Below are 20,000 nucleotides of genomic sequence, written 5' to 3'. Positions count from 1 at the left end.
ATATATATATATATATATATGGCGCCTGGCAGGCAACTCACAATTTTTATTTTTATTTCATATATCAGGATGAGAGCGATTGCTCGAAACAATGTAGAAGTATATATATATACTGCGCGAGCGACGCACGCTTTACTAACAATGTGTACTATCTGCATTGTTCACCCCTCTCTCGTCGGCGATGATTCCAGCGAAGCTCGAGACTTTTTTGCGTCTCGATGCTTTTTTGAGTCTCGAGACTCAAAAAAGTCTCGAGCATCGCTCTAGTCATCGGTGCTTTCATTCAATACCTAGTCATTGGTATTGGGTATTGACGTTATATCATATTTTAAACAGCTAACAAAACACAAACGTCGTAAATAGATCAAAATGGATATAGGTATCAATGTTTTATTATTATACAAAGTGAATTTATTTAATGTATTTTAAGTTTTAATACAAAAAAGCCATCCAAAGCTCAGTTGAAGTGCTACTTCTCGGGAATTCCCGACTTTTCCTTGGTCATCGAGTTCGGGAAGTTTTGAGTGTTGGTGGCCGATGACTTGAGGTATCATCGAGGCTTCCGCTCGACACTAATTTAGATGGTGACGGCTTTTGACAGCATTTTCTCGTTCATTCATACATGATTTAAAATCGGGTTTTTACATTGTATTTTTTTCGTAATTTTCCGTTACCAAGGCTTTGTTTGTATTCCACAATGGAATCAGATGAATAGATTGATGTTTATAGACATTATGGTGACTCGGGAGATGAATTTTTATCAGAATTAGAGATTACGGACATTGAGTGACGAGATAGGGTCAGACAGTAGTGATGAGATGTTCCAGTTCCAGGGGATCGTGGGGACAATTTATAGAATGTAAACAGAAGGGGGCGTGGCACAAATGCTGTAGGTGATGGTAACCAATGGTTTGGAATGTATTGAGACATGAAGAGACTCGTAATCCAGCTGAATGGCTCATTGAGGTTGAAAATATTTCTGGAGCTAGGAATGTAGGGTAGGGTTTAGTGAAGAAAAGGTTATGCCTGTGAAGAGTTTTCAGCTTTTATTTCCTGATGTTTTGGGAGGGGATATAATGTCACTTATTTTTTCCCCCCCCCCCCCCCCCACACACACACACATACACACAAAATACAGTAAATGAAGAGATCAAGATGATATTTTCTGTACTTTTTATTCAATCATTACTCAACAACGGGAGGTCTTCCGAAAGCTCCTACATCCCCAGTATTCTTGGGTTTTTTTATAATGTCCTCGTAGGGGGTTTGGGAGGGGGCAAACTTTTTTTTTAGTCCCCCCCCCCTCCCAAACCCCCTACTAGTACAAGAATACTGGGGATGTAGGAGCTTTCGGAAGGCCTCCCCTCAACAACAATAAAAAAACATCACATTTTTATTCATATATGGTGGAGATTCAGGCCCATAAACACACAAATGCATGAAAAATGAAAATTCATTAGATATCCAAGATGGCCGCCAAGGTCATGTGACCTAATTTGCATATCACATTACGTCAAACTATACCTACATCTTTTCTTATATAGGCCTACCTATGAAAATATGAAGTATATATGATGATTAGGCGTTTTTTGTAGTGCTTTTTTTCTTCTGAAAGCACTCAATTTTTGTCCATTTTGGCCAAAAGGCTTGGCAACTGGGATTTCTTTTTCTTCCAGAATGCTTGGCAACTAAAGATATATATATATATATATATATATATATATATATAATATATAATATAATATTTCAAGTATAATTAGATATGATCAACGTCAATAATATTGTTTCGAACATTCTCATCAGGATGAGAGCGAATGCTCGAAACAATATTGTAGAAGTTGATCATAATTATTCTTGAAATATTTTATAAATAGCTCCTTTTATCAAAAAGTTGAGCACTATTATTTCATGGTTTTTGTTTTTATAATTTTATCATATTGTATATATGTCTACTGCTTGGTAACTCATAGATTTTATTTTTATTTCAGATTCAAATTAAGCAGAGCATTGAAAGCCGATACAACTCATCAGACAGAAAATCAATAACTTGACAATTCAGTACAAAAGTTTAGAGGTTAAGTTTTAATGAGATGATTCCCTCTTTAAAGCAAAAAAAAAAAAAAAAAAAAATTCAAAACAATAATGTGATTGAAAATTCAGTGGAAAATGTGTAAAAATTATTGTTAGTGCTGAGCAGTTCATATTAAGAGTAGGAACTGGGTCGATAACAGCCATATCTACAACGACAATGCCAATAACTTCAGATACCACCGATGCAAATGATAATGCTCAGCTTAATATTCAAGGGGACACTGTTGTTGGAAATGGGGTAACTCTTCACAACGACAGAAGAAGAGGAGTTCGTAGTGACATCAATGATCCTCGTAATGTCCCAGATGGCACAACAGCCGAAACGACGTCACAAGAGGGTTATTCAATGGCAAGAGTTAGCATTCTGCTATCTTTAATAACGATATTGTGTCACGTGGCTTACACGGACGACTCTGTGATAGCTCAATACCTCCTGGACAGATGGTCCGATGAAAGTGGACATAGTAAGAGCCAAAACCACAGCGGACCAGATAGAGGGCTGTGCAATAAGAATAAAAGTGATCCCTGGGTCATTGAAAACGACCGTATACAAGCCAGGGTGAGTATGATGACATTTTAGACCTGCCATAGAAAATAGAATAAGAGATTGTGCAGCTATGTGGTCTAGTGGTATGACACTCGCTTTTGGATCGGAAGGTCCTGGGTTCAAGCCTTGCTCGGCGCATAGTTGAGTCCTTGGAGAAGGCTCTTTACTCACATTCTCTCACCGTACTCAGGTGCAAAATGAGTACCTGGCCATTAACAGTATTGTCTCTGTCAGAAAAAAAATTGTTATATTGCCTAACAGGCGTCATGTCCTATCCTACATGTTAAATGTTGCTGTTGACAAGAGACCCCTTGTGAAGCGCTTTGAGCATGTTTAATGGATAGTGCGCTATATGAAAGGTCAATTTAAAGATTGAAGATCAAAATTAACAAAGGCATTCAGTGTTTCTTTGGTTGAGTGGTTTGATGAACACTTGAAAATATTTAAGTATAAGATGTATAGATGTACTTATTTTTTTTAATCAAAATTTTCTCAGTTTAGCATAGATAAAACCCTCTGCACATTATTTTATAAAGCAGTAATCGAAAGTGTCTTGTCATTTTGTATAACAGCTTGGAGAGGCGATTGCTTAGCAGTGGAAAGGTACAAAATAATTTCAAGTATTAAAAAATAGATCTTTTATATGAGAAATTTTGTATGAGTAAAATAACTAAAATATTAAATGACCAGCATCATCCTCTAAGACCATCAGTTATTATGTCAGGAAGGAGTGGTCGCCCTTTCTCTATTTCAACTAAAACAGAGAGGCACCGAAAATCTTTTCTGCCGTCCAGTATTAGGCTTTATAATAACAAGCAATAATCATGTTATATTTATAGTGACAATTTTAACTATTTTACAGTGGAAAATTATTGATTGATAGAAAGTTGCTGTAATTTTCTAACATCTAAACATTGGTTTCGGGTAATGCTAATTTTTACCTTCCTTATAATTACATAGTTTGATTTTTGCCATTAGTTAATTTTTGTCACTTCCAATATCAACTTGGCGCACATCATGTATTATTGAGCACTGCCAATTTCCATTGACAATGAGTTGTCAATTGGGCTCTGGGATCAATCGATACTACAGACTACAGTATATATTTTTTTTTTTCATGGTGGTCAAAGGATTTGTCAGGAAACACTAGAGATTTAGCAGATGTAAATCAGAAGTTTTTAAATTACGACTGGTTTCATAATGGTGAATAAGTGTTCGAAGTTAAATAGGAGCACAATTATTTATTTACAAGTTTTCCAAGAAATCTAAATTTTTTTACTTTCAGAATTGGAAGCATCTTGTCAAATCGATGTTTTGAGTGTTTTTAAGCTAAAATGTAGGAGGTTAAGTGTTTTATCTCCAGACTATCGTCTTCCAAGTTAAGTTGCTTCCCTTTATTTAATTCTGTTATAGGTGTCCATTTCAACCATGTATTATTCCTTCGCCTCCTGCTTTCCTGCCATTTTCATGTGTATATTTTATGGTGCTCTTGTGGACATTGTTGGAAGGAGACCAGCTCTTATCTCATCTCTATTGGGCTACACATGTAAAATGGCCATGGTTCTATGCATCGTAAGGTAAGCCGCATACAAAAGAGAGCTTATATATATATATAAACAAACCACTTTAAAGTCAACTTCTTCTTCTTCTTCTTCTTCTTCTTCTTCTTCTTCTTCTTCTTCTTCTTCTTCTTCTTCTTCTTCTTCTTCTTCTTTTCTTCTTTCTTCTTCTTTCTTCTTCTTCTTCTTCTTCTTCCTTCTTCTTCTTCTTTCTTTCTTCTTCTTCTTCTTCTCTTCTTCTTCTTCTTCTTCTTCTTCTTCTTCTTCTTCTTCTTCTTCTTCTTCTTCTTCTTCTTCTTCTTCTTCTTCTTCTTCTTCTTCTTCTTCTTCTTCTTCTTCTTCTTCTCTCTTCTTCTTCTTCTTTCTTCTTCTTCTTCTTCTTCTTCTTCTCTTCTTCTCTCTTCTTCTTCTTCTTCCTTCTTCTTCTTCTTCTTCTTCTTCTTCTTCTCTTCTTCTTCTTCTTCTTCTTCTTCTTCTTCTTCTTCTTCTTCTTCTTCTCTCTTTCTTCTTCTTCTTTTCTTCTTCTTTTCTTCTTCTTCTTCTCTCTTCTTCTTCTTCTTCTTTTCTCTTCTTTTCTTCTTCTTCTTCTTCTTCTTCTTCTTCTTTCTTCTTCTTCTTCTTCTTCTTCTTCTTCTTCTTCTTCTCTTCTTCTTCTTCTTCTTTTCTTCTTCTTCTTCTCTTCTTCTTCTTCTTCTTCTTCTTCTTTCTTCTTCTTCTTCTTCTTCTTCTTTCTTCTTCTTCTTCTTCTTCTTCTTCTTCTTCTTCTTCTCTTCTTCTTCTTCTTCTTCTTCTTCTTCTTCTTCTTCTTCTTCTTCTTCTTCTTCTTCTTCTTCTTCTTCTTCTTCTTCTTCTTCTTCTTCTTCTTCTTCTTCTTCTTCTTCTTCTTCTTCTTCTTCTTCTTCTTCTTCTTCTCTTCTTCTTCTTCTTCCTTCTTCTTCTTCTTCTTCTTCTTCTTCTTCTTCTTCTTCTTCTTCTTCTTCTTCTTCTTTCTTTTCTTCTTCTTCTTCTTCTTCTTCTTCTTCTTCTTCTTCTTCTTCTTCTTCTTTTCTTCTTCCTTCTTCTTCTCTTCTTTCTTCTTCTTCTTCTTCTTCTTCTTCTTCTTCTTCTTCTTCTTCTTTTCTTCTTCTCTTTCTTCTTCTTCTTCTTCTTTCTTCTTCTTCTTCTTCTTCTTCTTCTTCTTCTTCTTCTTCTTCTTCTTTCTTCTTCTTCTCTTCTTCTTCTTCTTCTTCTTCTCTCTTCTTCTTCTTTCTTCTTCTTCTTCTTCTCTTCTTCTTCTTCTTCTTCTTCTTCTTCTTCTTTCTTCTTCTTCTTCTTCTCTCTTCTTTCTTCTTCTTCTTTCTTTCTTCTTCTTCTTCTCTTCTTCTTCTTCTTCTTTCTTCTTCTTCTTTCTTCTTCTTCTTTTCTTCTTCTTCTCTTCTTCTTCTTCTTTCTTCTTCTTTCTTCTTCCTTCTTCTTCTCTTCTTCTTCTTCTCTTCTCTTCTTCTTCTCTCTTTCTTCTCTTCTTCTTCTCTCTTCTTCTTCTCTTCTTCTTCTTCTTCTTCTTCTTCTTCTTCTTCTCTTCTTCTTCTTCTTCTTCTTCTTCTCTTCTTCTCTTCTCTTCTTCTTCTTCTTCTTCTTCTTCTTTCTTCTTCTTCTTCTTCTTCTTCTTCTTCTTCTTTCTTCTTCTTCTTCTTCTTCTTCTTATCCTCCTCCTCCACTTCCTCCTTCTCCTCACTGTCTACTCATTTTCCTTCTTCTCACATTTCATTTTTCATTCTATATATTATTTACATTTATACCCTGTCTTTGACCTAATTCAAGCTAATTACATATAATATTATTTTTTATCCAATCATCAGATTCAAGCTTGACCCCAACTTGTTCTACCTTGCTTACGGCATCAATGGGCTCGGAGGATCCTTCTACTTGATCAATATTGCCTGTTTTTCTATCACAGCTGATATCAGCAAGTATAAAAGTAGTCGAATCCTCGGTATCGCCATTCTCATGGTCCTCGGGAAGATTATGTATGCCGCAGCTAATATTATGATTGGGCTACTTATCAAACACGTTGGATACATCGCCGCCACTTCAGTTATTGTTGCACATGTGGGAATGTCATTTCTAATTGCTTTCATATGTATGCCTGAAACCCTTCCTGTGCCTAAACAGAAAATATCGTTGAAGAGGATCTGGAACTATATGACTGGAATAGTACTCCTATATTCCCAAGATGGCGAAAAGAGAAAGAGGCTCAGTTTGATATTCTCTTTGCTTATATTTTTCGCAAGCGTTGTCAATACTGCGAACCTTGGATCAAACGACACACTTTATCAGAGGCACTCGCCATTGTGTTGGGACGCAGCGTATATAGGATACTACGTTGCTCTCAGTAATATTGTATCCATCGTTGCTTTGATCTACCTCGGTGTAAGTTTGTTTTTTTATTTCCTTATCCATACAATGCAGTTCGAGCGTCTCAATCCAGTATGCAATTAGAGGCTACCTGAGCTTTTTGAGCTTTTTAAAAAAATGTATTGCACAATATCCACTATCCTTGCTCAAAGCGCTATACAAGGGGTCCCTCTCCAACAACGACTTAACATATAAGATGAGACATGACGCCTGTTAGGTGATATTACAGTTTTTCGGACAGAGACAACGCTGTTTACGGCCAGGTAATCATTTTACACCTGAGTAAGGTGAGAGAATGTGAGTAAAGAGCCTTTTCCATGGACTTTACTATGCACCATTTGGGACTCTTCGTCCTACCTTTTCTCGGGTACCTTTACTTGTAATTCTATAATTTTTTCACTATCCCATTTTCTTCCTTTTTACTGGCACTGAAATGACATAACTGTGTTGCAAGCGTTGTAAAACCCTCTTTTTTAAAAAACAAACTCCAACGTTTGAAATTTTGAACCAGTCCCTACTGCTGCTGTGGGACCTCAAGAGCGCGCATTAGAAATTTGTGGGGTTTTTTTCAAACAAAGGATAATAGGGCTCTAAAATCATTCCAATTAACCAGCGTGCATTCCAATTAACCAGTAGAGATTGTATAGAAAAAAATCTGTCTCAGACAAGTCGGTCACATTAAGTGACTGGTCCGATGAAGCAGCGTTTCACATTCTGGATCCAACTGTAATACCTATTTTCCCAAAGCTCAGTGTTTTTTTTCCCATCATTAATCAGATATAAAATGTATAAGCTCTGTGAAAGCTCAAACAAAAAGCAACAATCTATGATGGTCAAAGTCATGAATATGACCAAATGTCTGCTAACCGATGTACACTTATTTGCAGGTCTGATAACCAAATTTATTATGGGCTCATTGTTGTAATGGAAATTTCAAAAAATGACGCAACATATTGTCCATTACAAGAATGTTAAAACTAGACCCATGATTGCAATCTGATGGCAGACCTGCATATATGCACATGGCGCACATAACGATATTATAAAAGAAAGTTAACCATATCCCCCCCCCCCCCCACCCAAAAAAAAAAAGAAAGAAAAATCAACCTGCCTTGACTTTATTTTTATCTCTGTTTTGTCTGGCACTGTTTCATTCACATTTTTTTCAGGTCTTTATTTTACACTAGTGTCTGTTTCCTAATTTGTCACTTTGATATTTTGTGTAGCTATGTGGTCTAGTGGTATGACACTTGCTTTCAGATCCGAAGGTCCTCGGCACATAGTTGAGTCCTTGGAAAAGGCTCTTTACTCACATTCTCTCACCGTAATCAGGTGTAAAATGAGTACCTGGCCGTTAACAACATTGTTTATGTTGGAAAAAATTGTAATGTCACCTAATAGGCATCATGTTTCGTCCTAAAGGTTAAATGTTGCTGTTGGTCAGGGGCCCTTGTAAAGCGCTTTGAGCACGTTTAGTGGAGATTGCGTTATATTTTACATTATATATTTTCAACAACAAAAAAAATGGAGCTACTCCAATGGTTTCATCCTCTTCCGGTTGTGTTCCTTGTTTGTTTTGTGGTGTATTGAGGGTTCACGGCAGAAACACCTGCCTACCCCTGTGAAGAATATAGAGCATTAAATCATCTTAACTATCGGGTAACTTCTGGCCTAAGGTTCAATCGCCTGTTGAGGCAGGCTGATTTTTTTGGAATGGTTCTTTTCTTGTATTTTTCCCCGGTTTAGTTTGGCACCGTTTCATACACACTTTTTTTCAGATCTCGATCTTATACCAGTGCCTGCCCCCTAATTTATCACCTCAATCTCAAGCTTTAAAAGAAAAGAAAACTTGAGCTTTTATATAGTGCAAGATGTGCTCAAAACGCTATACAAAGGGGCCTTGACCAAAAGTAACACGTAACAAATAGAATGAGACATGACGTCTGTTCGGCGATATTACATTTTTTTTCGATAGAGACAATGCTAGTGTTTACGGCTGGGTTTTCATTTTACACCTGAGTATGGTGAGAGAATGTGAGTAAGGAGCCTCTTCCAAGGACTTAATTATGCGTCGAGGGAGGCTCGAGGCCAGAACCTTCCAATCCGAAAATGAGTGTCATACCACAAGACCACTAGTCGCACCTAATCTAAACGTCATATCTTTGACTCTTATTATATTCTATTGTTATTGTTATCATCTTGTGCGGCTATGTGGTCTTGTTGTATGACACTCGCTTTTGGATCACAAGCTCTTGGATTCGAGCCTCGCTCGGCGCATAGTTGAGTCCTTGGAAAAGGGTCTTTAATCACATTCTCTCACTGTAATCAGGTGTAAAATGAGTACCTGGCCATTAACAGGGTTGTCTCTTGTAATATCTTCTAACAGGCATCATGTCTCGTTCTACACATTACGTGTTGCTGTTGGTCATGGACCCATTGTAATTGTAAAGCTCTTTGAGCATGGTTAGTAGATAATGCGCTATTGAAAACCTCAAGTTTTTTGTTTCTTTAAACACTCAAACATAATACCATTTTGAGGCGGTGGGTTATAAATGATAAATTTTTATTCCAAACAGATTTGTCGTTGTATAGGCTGTTTTAGTGATGAGGTTCTTTCCATGATTGGAATGCTATTTGTGGCTGGTAGTTTGGCCTTAGAGGCCTTTGTTAGAAACACTTGGCAGATGTTCTTGGGTAAGTAGTCGTAGTAGTAATTGTAATAGTAGTAATAGTAGTAGCAGTAGCAGCAGCAGCAGTAGTAGTAAGATTATTATATTAGTAGTAGTATCAGTAAGAGGAGGAGGAGGAGTGGTTTTAATGGTAGCAGTAGTAGTAGTTGTAGTTGTAGTAGTAGAAGTAATAGGAATAGGAGGAGTATAGTATTGGTAGTAGTAGTAGTAGTGTTAAGAATATTAGTAGTAGCAGTATCAGTAAGAGGAGGAGGAGTAGAATTTTAGTGGTAACAGTAGTAGTACTAGTAATAGTAGTTGTAGTAGCAGAAGTAATAGGAATAGGAGGAGTAGGAGTAGTAGTGGTGGTGGTGGTGGTGGTAGTAGTAGTAGTACTAGTAGTAGTAGTAGTAGTAGTAGTCGTAGTAGTGGCAACAGCAGCAGCATGAGCAGTTGTGCCAGTGACAGTAATATGGTAGTCAGTAGGGATATTTTTAATCATCATTATCTCTATCATCATCTTCGTCTGAATGGTAATTGTAATGGTTGCTTAGGGGGAGAATTAAATGTTGATCGTATGTTAAATATTTTAAAAGTATTCCTCTGACCGTACAGTCATTTACACAGAGTTAGTTGGCATAATAAATACGCCCAATTTACAAAGAAATAACAAAGCAACAATATTTATTTGGCTCATGTACTGCGGCACTTGGGCGTTGACAGTTTCAGTTTGGTTTTTCTCTTTATTTTGTCACCTCTAATCCATACATTGGTGAGTTTACTGAGTGCGGCGTTTGATAGCTGTTTTCTTCTTTGTACATCCTCGGTGTCTCCAATTAGTGAGCCGACTTTCTTTGTTCTTTTCCATTCCTCTTTGTTCCTCGATATTGTTGTAAATTCGGTTTTATTGGCATTGACTTGGAGGTTATATTTCATGAGGGTATTTTGTATGATGTCTATATTTGCTGGTGTTGATCCAATAAAATCGACATCATCTGCATAGGCGATTTCTCTAGGGATTGCATTCTCAATATGAGTCGTTGGTTTTGGAATGACTTTTCGAACTTCTTTCAGAGCGTGTTCTAAGTATATTGTGAACAGAATCGGGCTCAGACTATCTCCTTGGGGGGTCCCGATGTTACTTTCGAACTGCGTCTGTTTTGTGGCCCCGTATATCCTTGGTTGTATCTTTGTGTTGCTGAGGAGAAATCGGATTATTCGGAGCTCGTCTTCGTCTACTATTTCTGTTAATATCTCCAAAAGTTTTCCTCTGTCGATCGTATCAAAGGCTGCGGACATATCGATTCCGGTTATTGTTATGGATATGTTTTCTTTGAGTGCCTTTGCTGCCAACCATTTATGTTGTGCTTCGGTCTTGGCGAAACCCGCTTTGGCTATGTGATAGATATTTTTCTATTTTCGGTCTAATTCTGTTGAGGACAATAGTTGACAGTGTTTTTCTTATGGTATTCAGTAATGTTATTGGGCGCAGGTTGTTTACGGGTCCTTTCGTTTTTCCTGGTTTTTGTATTGTAATTAGGACACCGCTGTTTATGTCCCAGTCTTTGTGTGTTGAGAATGTTTTGTTCATTATGTTTGCAATGCTCAGATCCAGGGAGAGGGTACCGCATTTCAGCAATTCAGCGGGAATTTCATCTTCGCCTGGGGATCTGTTATTGTTTAGGCACTTTATGCTATTTCTAACTTCAGTTGTTGTGATGCGGTTGTTTAGGTCTCTAGGGTTTCCTGAGAAGGGCGATATTTGTGAGACTTGTTTGTGAAATTTCTGCTGGAAGTGGTCAGTTACAATGTCAAGGATATCGTTGGGATTTGTTGTCTGTTTGCCAAATTTATCCTGCAGTTTTGGGTTCTCGAATGGTTTTCGGTTCAGAGATTTCGTCGCTTTGAACATAGACGATGCGTTATTTTTGGACTTTTCTATGTCTTCCACTTTTTTGTCTAATTCCTCGTTTCTGTGTTTTATTGTAAGTGATCGAATTGAATGCAGTATTTTGTTTCGTTCCGTTTTCAGGTTTATTATTTCTTCCGAGTCTTTCGTGTTTTGTATCCTGATCCTAAGTTCTTTTTGTTGCCGCGATAGATCGTTAATAGCGATGTTAGGCGTTCGATTTGGTTTGTTCTTAGTTGTATTAATAGAGCCTGCACTTTCTTCCCCCGCATATTTCATTGCCACTTGCGTCTCTTTGCATTCATTGTTTGGATTGCTGTTTTGCTTTATTTTAAATAGACTTGAGTTAAGTTCATATTGGTAATGAATGCGACATTCTCGCTCATTTACTATTTTTGCCGTGTTTATTTTGACTGCCGTTTTACCTTTCTGTCTTCGTTGTCTGTACACATTTATGTTGAAATTCGTTTTTACAAGTTTGTGATCGGATGTTAGCAGTGTACCACCGTATGATCGCGAGTTGGTTGAGTAGTGTTTATGGCGGTGTCGACATATGATATAGTCTATTTGGTTGTGTATTGTTATCATTTTGTCTTGGGTTTGGTCTTTCCTTTGTCCTACCCATGTTGTCTGGTGTCTTGATGGGTGGTTGAAAGCACTGTTTGTTATGAAAAGTTTTCTCTGTTCACAGAACTGGACTAATTTTTCTCCGTTATCGTTACGTTTTCCTTTTGAGTATGATCCTAAACATAGTGTGTCACTGTCGAGACGTTTTCCTACTTTGGCATTAAAATCTCCAGCAATTATTAATATTGATTTGTTTCCTATTTTGTTCAGTGTATCGTCTAGGTCTTTGTAAAATTTATCAGTTTCCTCTGGGTATTGTTTTGCGCGTTGACTTGTTGGTGCGTAAACATTTACGATTGAGATAGTGAACGTCTTCTTACCGTGATCGTCTTTATTATCGTTATTCTGGTTCCTTGAATTGATCTTACACTTAAGCTCAAGAACACATATTCTGTCCGAAACATTCCATTCGTCACTAGTCAAATCCCTGCAGTTTTTATTTATGAGAAATCCACATCCATAGTGAGGTGAACTGGAAGCAAAGCACAGCAGTCTGTGACCATTTATTGTTTGGTCGACGCCATCTTGGATCTTCGTCTCTTGTAAACACAACACATCGATTTTATAACTTTCTAAATCTTGACACAGTTGTTCCTTTCGAATGTTACTTTTAATAGATCTTAAGTTAAAAGTTCCAATATTAAGATTAGTCCACATCAGGTAAAAATTAAAGATTCCACACAGTGAATAAATGGAAACATAAGACTATCCACTGAGCCGAAGCTCAATGTCAACAGGTGTCAGCCATGTTGTCCGGTAATAACTGCGGCACTTGGGCGTTGACAAAATCCGAAGAAGAACATCTGGATGCCTTCCATCGCACACAGCTAAGAAGGGTACTGGACATCAAATACCCCAAAAAGATCTCAAATGAATCACTCTATAAGATCACAAAAGAAAGACCAATCTCCCTTGACATTTTACAACAACGATGGCAACTTTTCGGTCACATACTACGCAGGGACAAAAACATACCAGCAAACCAAGCCATGTCGGGATACTTCCAAAAACACGGGAACCTTTTCAGAGGAAGACCGATCACAACACTCCCTGTGATCCTAAACAAAAACCTCACAACACTTGGACAAAGCATTAGTCTCATAACGGCAGGGGACCTTGAAAATCTGAGAACCCTAGCAGAGGACCGGCAATATTGGAGACACCTCACACAGGAAATACTGGAAACAGCCAAGGCGACCCGATCTTTCGGTCGAGACGCGAAAGGCATCTAAGTCAAGAAGTCATGTACTATCCAGGAGATGATTGTCTGAATGAGATTGATAATAAAGAATGAATGAGATTAATAATAAATGTTAAATGTTGCTGTTGGTCAGGGACCCCTTGTAAGCGCTTTGAGCACATTTAGTGGATATTGCGCTATGTAAAAGCTCAATTTAATTTAATTTAATTTGATAAAGAATGAGTAATGAGATTAATTATAAAGAATGAGTAAAATGAGTTCACTCTGACTGATAGTCCACAAAAAATTGGGGTCAGATTTATTATGATTATGTGTAGATATACGTTATTTTCAAGTAAGTTCATTCAATTGTTTATTTTAACATTGAACTAAATGTTTACTTCCACGTTATCTGAAAGTCAGCACTTAGATTGCTAATCTCAATTTGTTGAGGTTTCGAGGTTCCTAGACCACTGTCCATCTCTCTCAGAGCTCTGTTACAGTTATTTTAGTAAGGCATCTTCTGTGATGTAATGTAGGGTAGTTTGGCATTTTTCTGGTTCTGCACTTCTTAGGTCTGTTCCGGACTGAATCCAACCTGATGGGTTTTTAGTATAGACAAGGGAACAGGAATGCCCCCTGTGTTAAAACAACTGAGCTGTCGATGTGGATGCGTGTCCTCAAGTATATTATTCTAAAAGTAGAACAAAATATATGTAATATGTGTGTGTGTGCGGGCGGGGGGGGGGGGGGGGGAGGTCATTGAAGTTTCCTTTGAGTGCGATATGTAGACTTACTATAATTTCTATCGGGTAAAAATGCAAAGAATTCAAGTTTAGACGGTCCCGATGTGATTTACGTCGATGAACTTCTCTCATTACATTAATCATAGAAATAGAAACGAATAATTTGGCAGAAGTAATTATGATAATGATGATGAATGTTGATAATAAAGATGCCGACGATGACGATGATGATAATGATGGTACCGATGAAGATGATGATACCGATATTAATATTATATTTTCCTATCCACAGTGCCTATTCTCATGATACCTGGGTTAAACGTCATACCAATCACGAGAGGTGTTATGTCAATATTGGCTGGTCCCGAAAAACAAGTTAAGTTGTACAGTAGTGTCCTCTCTTTCTCTCTGCTCGCTCTCTCTGCTCGCTCTCTCTCTCTCTCTCTCTCTCTCTCTCTCTCTCTCATCTATCTAACACTAACAAGGTTTACTCTGTCACTGTACTGTTGATTTTATGCATGGTTTTCAGGGAAATATTTATTCATTTCAATAAAATAAAATTCACAGGTGTCTTGGTTTTTTAATATACGAGGGTGGGTTGGAAAATTTTACTATTTTCCTTATAATTTCATAGATATTTAACTTAGAACCTTAACATTTGGCATAAATACCAATTGGTTTCGATGTATCAAAATGTCTGAGGTCTATAACGTCTCTACCTGACACAATCGCTTTTGTCCTATTACGTGGTCAACAACCTCGGTCAAAACTTGGACGGTCAAAATGGCTGCATCAATAACGTATTCGATTCAAGCAACATGCTCTTATTGAATCTCTGAATGTCTTCCATATACCAGTATCAGAATGAATCGTGTTTATGATGACGCTTGTTAGGTGGGGTTCCCGACCTCCCATAGTGGGCAGGAAGGTATTTGCTGTGTCTTCAATCCCCTTTTACCTGTTTTCCAATTGCTTTCTGTTTTTGTCTTGGAATGAGAATACTTAGTTTTGTCCTGACCCTGGCCGGAGTCCTTGGCTGGGTGGGAAACAGTCGACTGTATAGTTATAGTTTTGGGAGATGATATTTTTTTCATTGTAAATCATCTCTCTGTTATGTACTGTTATTTTTTAAATAATATATTTGTAAACATTTGAGTGTATTCCTCGTAGTGGAATCTTGTGTTGGACTCTGGGTGAGACTTTTAGGTGATCTCAAACTAAGTACATTGATAGTGTACTCTTGAAATCTACATCTGTACCCTATTTGAACGATTCCCCTTTATCTTACTTTTTCCTCAAGTCCTTTTAATTGTACCTCTAGGATATTTTCACTATACAATTTTCTTCCTTTTTACTAGCGCCGCAAAACCCTTAAATACACACATGGTGATGCTTGTGTGGCCATGGGTAAGGTTCTTGGAAGGAGGAGACCCGATCAAAGCAAAACTTAAAGAAAAATGCGATTTTACAACATGATAACGCTCAACCACACATAGATTGACAGACTCAAATCGCACTGAAAAGAATGGGTTTCTCCACTTTGCCACCTCCACCCTACGGTCCCGAACTACAAGAGATGAAGTAGTAGGAAAGTGCCAGAAGACAATAGAGAATTAAAATTTTGCGGCGGTGATGGGGGTTTGAACACGCGACCTTACTGGTACGACAACTCCGCCTGGCCGGGAAGAGCGTGACTTTATCGTATGAGCTATCCACGATCCCGAACTAGCACCTTCTGACTTGACTTCTTCATATTTTCTAAATTGGAGTACCTCAATCTCAACGGAAACCAACAAATACCTGAAGGCTGCTGTTCAATCTTGGTGTGTGGAGTAAAAGCACATCAGATTTTGGGATGTGTCAAATGGTGTAGCATTGACAGCTCTTTGACAATGACTATGTCGAAAAATAAAGCAAGCAATCTGTAGCTGAGATTTCAAGCTTTCCTTTTAATACATTGGTTAAGGGGTTCTATCACTGGAATTTTGCTGAAAATCGCCAAAATTCCACATTTTTCAAAACCAGGCTTCAATCATACATAAGCCATTTTATTTTATGTTTATGGTACCAGAAGACATAATCTAACCCATAAATATGAAGAAAAAACTCATTTTAGTGCACCCTGTCTTCAAGAAAAATTGGCTAACAATGGCAAAATTTGTAATGTTTAGACCCTAGCTATGGTATTATTAATACTACTTAATGTAGCTTTGCCGTTTATCTTGAGATTTTATATAGCACAATATCCACTTAATGTGCTCAAAGCGCATTACAAAGGATCCCTGACCAACAGCAATATGTAACATGTTGAAATTAAGAACACTTTAAATGACATTTTCTTGAAAATTGCATTTTATGCACTTTTGTATTTTTCAGTTCTAAAATCTGAGCACTTAAAATAGGTAAATAATTCATTTTTTGCACAGATTCTCTTTATAGGTTGTTGTACCAAATAGCTGACAAATTAGATTTAAAAAAAAATAATCCACTTTTAGAGGAAAAAAATTTCATCTTTGTGTAAAAAGTGGGCAATTGTAACGCAAATATTAGGACATTAAAAAAAATAGCATAGCTTCTTAAATTTGCATAAATTGCTAAATTTAAGTTGTCAGTTATTTGTAGGAAGGCTATATCTTTGTATTAAAATAGAACTGAATGTCGTAAAATTATTAATAAACGAGATTTTAGGACTGAAAAAAATGCTAATTTGTATTTGTAAACAAAAATACATGATGCTGGCAATGACCATGGCAACCAGATTGTAAACAATTGTTTAAAAATGTTTTCCTTCATTTCTGACCATGGGCTTTCCGCTTGGTTTGTTTATTTTATTTATTTTCTATTTTTTTTTCAAAAAATTGATCTCTCCATCGATAGAACCCCTTAACGAATACAATTCCTAAAAATGAGGGAGACATTACGGATATTGCAAAACTTTCCAGCCCATCCTCATAGCTTCGATACTGATAGAAGTCAAGTGGAGTTTGGTGTCGACTGCAGCTTATAACAAGATTTGCGCTGTCAATATTACTTCTATGCCTCGTTTACAGTAATTTACAGTAAAATGTATACAAATATCCATTTCCTTCTTTCCCACAGGTGTCATGTTTTATAACGTAGCCTTGACAGAAGACATGTGTAGCCTGGCATGTACAAAAAATTATGCTGCCATATACTGACACTGACTGTCATTTGTTTAAAGAACACAGTATGTGCTATTTGGTTAACATTGCATATAAGTACTGTGTTTTTAAAAACAACGGCTGCACTGCAGCTGACCAAAATTATATTTCAAAACATTATTTTTCTTCTTGTTTTTATTTTCACAGGTGTCATGTTTTCTAGTGTAGCCATAATAGAAGTCATGTGCAGCCTGGCATCGACTGTGGCTTATAACAAAATTTACGCAGCCACTGTAGATTTTATGCCTGGCTTTCTCTACTTAGTCATGGCGGGTGTTGCTTTCATCACCTTTTTGTTATACTTGTAAGTATTTTTTAACTCACTGAACCCTAACACCGACTATATCCATATTTCTTACATTTTTCTGAGACAAATTATAGGCGTGGTAGTATCAAAGTTAATGCTTTTTAGTTTTTACATGTTCATAATAAAACTATCTATGTACATGTAAATGCTCATTTTTAATATATTTTTTCCCCAACTTTGAAAAGTCGCAAAAATCTCTAGGATTGAGTGAGTTAACCAATGCCTCAAACTCAAATCAGTATAAGAGTGAAATCCGCATAAAGTCAATATGTACTCTTAAAGTCAACTTCTGTTTACAGTGAACATCTCTTGTTGGTCCCAAATTTTCTCTACCTGAATAGTCAACATTGCTTAACCCACTCAACCCTAACACCGACTATATATCCGTTGCTTACCCGGGTTACTTTCACCCCATGCATTACATTTTTTTCTGAGACACATTATTGGCTATTTTCAAAGCTAATGTTTTTAATTTTTACATGTTAATGGTATTTGAATATTGATTCTGAAACTTTCCCTCGTTTGTAATGTATTTTGTTCTTTTTTTGAAGCCATCATATTCCTGGACAAGGTCTTCAAACCTCCTATGGTAGGCGAAGAGGTCACATTTGCTTTGCTGTGTCTTACATCTCTCTTTGTCAATTTCCCTTTCCAGGTTTCTCTCCGTCTTTCATCTGGATTGAGATTGCTCAGTTTTTTTCTGGCCTAGCCAATGATCTTTAGCTGAAGGGGGGGAGGGGGGGGGGGAGAGGAGTCAAAATTATACAGTAGTTGCTTTTTGTTTTGTTTGAGATGATAGTTTATTATCCTCGTAAATCATCTCTGTTATTATATGTGCGTTTATTGTTTTTTGTTTTGAATATTGTACTTATAAAATATATGTTAGTGTATCTTTCAAAGCAGGATCATTTGCTTGTGCCTGGATGGGACTTTTTATAGGCAGATTGCTGGATTGGTTGTGGAATCTTCTGTTCTCAATTTGAACAAGTCTACCTTGTCTTAATTTTTCTTATTCCGGATCTATAATCTCCTCACCCCCTTATAAAACACTTAAAAACAAAGTAAAAATAGTCATCTTAGTAAATATCTGTAACTAGTTCTATAGTTCACATCGTCTTCTAGCACTGGTCGGTGTCTTTTGGCCTCCCAATGTGGGCAAGTCACTTGCTTGTCTTCTATCCCCTTGCAGGAGTCCTTAGCTGGGAGGGAGATGGTCAAATGTTCGTAAATCGTCTGTTATAAATTGTTCAGTTATGTTTTCTTTTCGGATATATTTGAGTGTATTCTTCTTGATGTGATCCTGTGCTGGTGTCTGGGTGAGACTTTTAGGTGATCTCAAATGAAGTACACTGATAGTGTTCTTTTGGAATCTACATCTGTTCCCTATTTGAACCAACCCCTTTCTCTTTCTTTTTCTTAGATACATTGACTTGTTATTCATTATCAATTCCATCCAGTTAGTTACTACAAGTTTATACACTGTACGGAAGAGGCTTATGACATGGTCTGGTGCAAAGGGCTAATGCTGAAGCTTGCAAAAATCATAAGGTGCAAAAAGACCTTTAAGCTGTTCTCTTCTATCCTAGGGGAAAGGCAATTTGGCGTCACCCCAGGAGTGACCACGAGTTAAGTCAGGAAACTGAGGAATGGAGTCCCTCAAGGATCTTTTCTAGCACCGATGTTATTTAATGTACGGACCATCGTGAACTAGAATAAAGAGAGCTCTCTAGGCTGGACAAATGTAGAAATGCTATATTTTTTTCTTACACAGTAATATATGTAGAGAAGTGAATATAACAATGTAAAAAAAATAAAAAAAAAGAAAAGGAAAAAGAACAATGTACTAGTCTAAAAAAAGGCTGGGTGTCAAGAAAGATCATCCTCACTCTTTTACACCCTGTAATCCTATACATCCTTCTGATAAAAGAGTTATTCCACCTCATGATTCAATATGTAACCTATTCATTATTAGCCCTCGGAAGGACAGATTACACACACACATCCAAGTATTTTGGAAGAAAACGGTCTATCCCCTTTGGGTTCACCATGCTTAATGTGTACTCTCAAAGCCTTTTTTCTGCAGTAAAAAAAAATCAAATGGACTTTAAAGGCATCACACACACACACACACGCCCCCCCCCCCCAACCTTTTTTTCTTTTTTATTGCGAGCATATTCACGATTCACATAGTTCTATTGCTGGTTTGCATTTGTGTAAAATATTCACTAGTTCTACTATCTCTAAGATTAATCGTACCAATTCACAAAACTTTAAACGTTTATTTTATAGTCTGTCTGAGACTATTGGACAGATTCGAGTTCAAAACTCTTATCCAGCCAATTACAAAAACATTAAAAAACGTTAATAGTAATAGATCCGCCTATTTGGATTTAATGTGAAGCATTAACGGTTTATCTGTTTTTTTCCTTATTGCCTTAAAATCTAATTTCAAAGTCGGTCAAATAGGAATTGAGGATTGTGATGTTTTTTCTACCTAAATCTAGAATTCAAAAAGCCAGAGCAACCTTCAAATCATTCAGCAACATTTGGGAAGCATCAAAAATGAAAAATGGGAAACAAAATTCAAAATATTCAATTCAAAATGGGAAACAAAATTCAAAATATTCAATTCAAATGTCAAGCCTCTCCTCCTGTGTATGGCTCTAAAACTTGGAAAACCACTAAATCCATCCATCACTGCCTCCAATCATTTGTCAATAGATGTCTTCACAGAATCCAAAATTAAAAACGAAGAAGTGTGGAGTAGAGCAGGACAAGAAGTTGTTGAA

General features: G+C 36.9%; 1 protein-coding gene across 5 annotated transcripts in view; it reads left to right on the top strand.

Moving 5' to 3' along the window:
- The window catches only part of LOC144979963 (proton-coupled folate transporter-like), a 36,996-nt gene that overhangs the window by 14,046 nt on the left and 2,950 nt on the right, over nt 1-20,000 (top strand). For all 5 annotated transcript variants that reach the window (XM_078927311.1, XM_078927312.1, XM_078927313.1 and 2 more), the window contains exons 2-7: nt 1,989-2,650; nt 4,052-4,215; nt 6,036-6,606; nt 9,168-9,285; nt 14,015-14,098; nt 17,052-17,208. In XM_078927311.1, coding sequence (XP_078783437.1) covers nt 2,249-2,650; nt 4,052-4,215; nt 6,036-6,606; nt 9,168-9,285; nt 14,015-14,098; nt 17,052-17,208 — 1,496 coding nt within the window. In that variant the 5' untranslated portion in view covers nt 1,989-2,248. The remainder of the gene's footprint in view (nt 1-1,988; nt 2,651-4,051; nt 4,216-6,035; nt 6,607-9,167; nt 9,286-14,014; nt 14,099-17,051; nt 17,209-20,000) is intronic.

The sequence above is a fragment of the Berghia stephanieae genome, chromosome 9 (assembly GCF_034508935.2).
Source record: "Berghia stephanieae isolate SIO BIC M18660-M18661 chromosome 9, UCSD_Bste_1.3, whole genome shotgun sequence".
NCBI lineage: Eukaryota > Metazoa > Mollusca > Gastropoda > Nudibranchia > Aeolidiidae > Berghia > Berghia stephanieae.
Note: the sequence above shows the minus strand (reverse complement) of the source record. Positions and strands in the feature narration are given on the sequence as shown.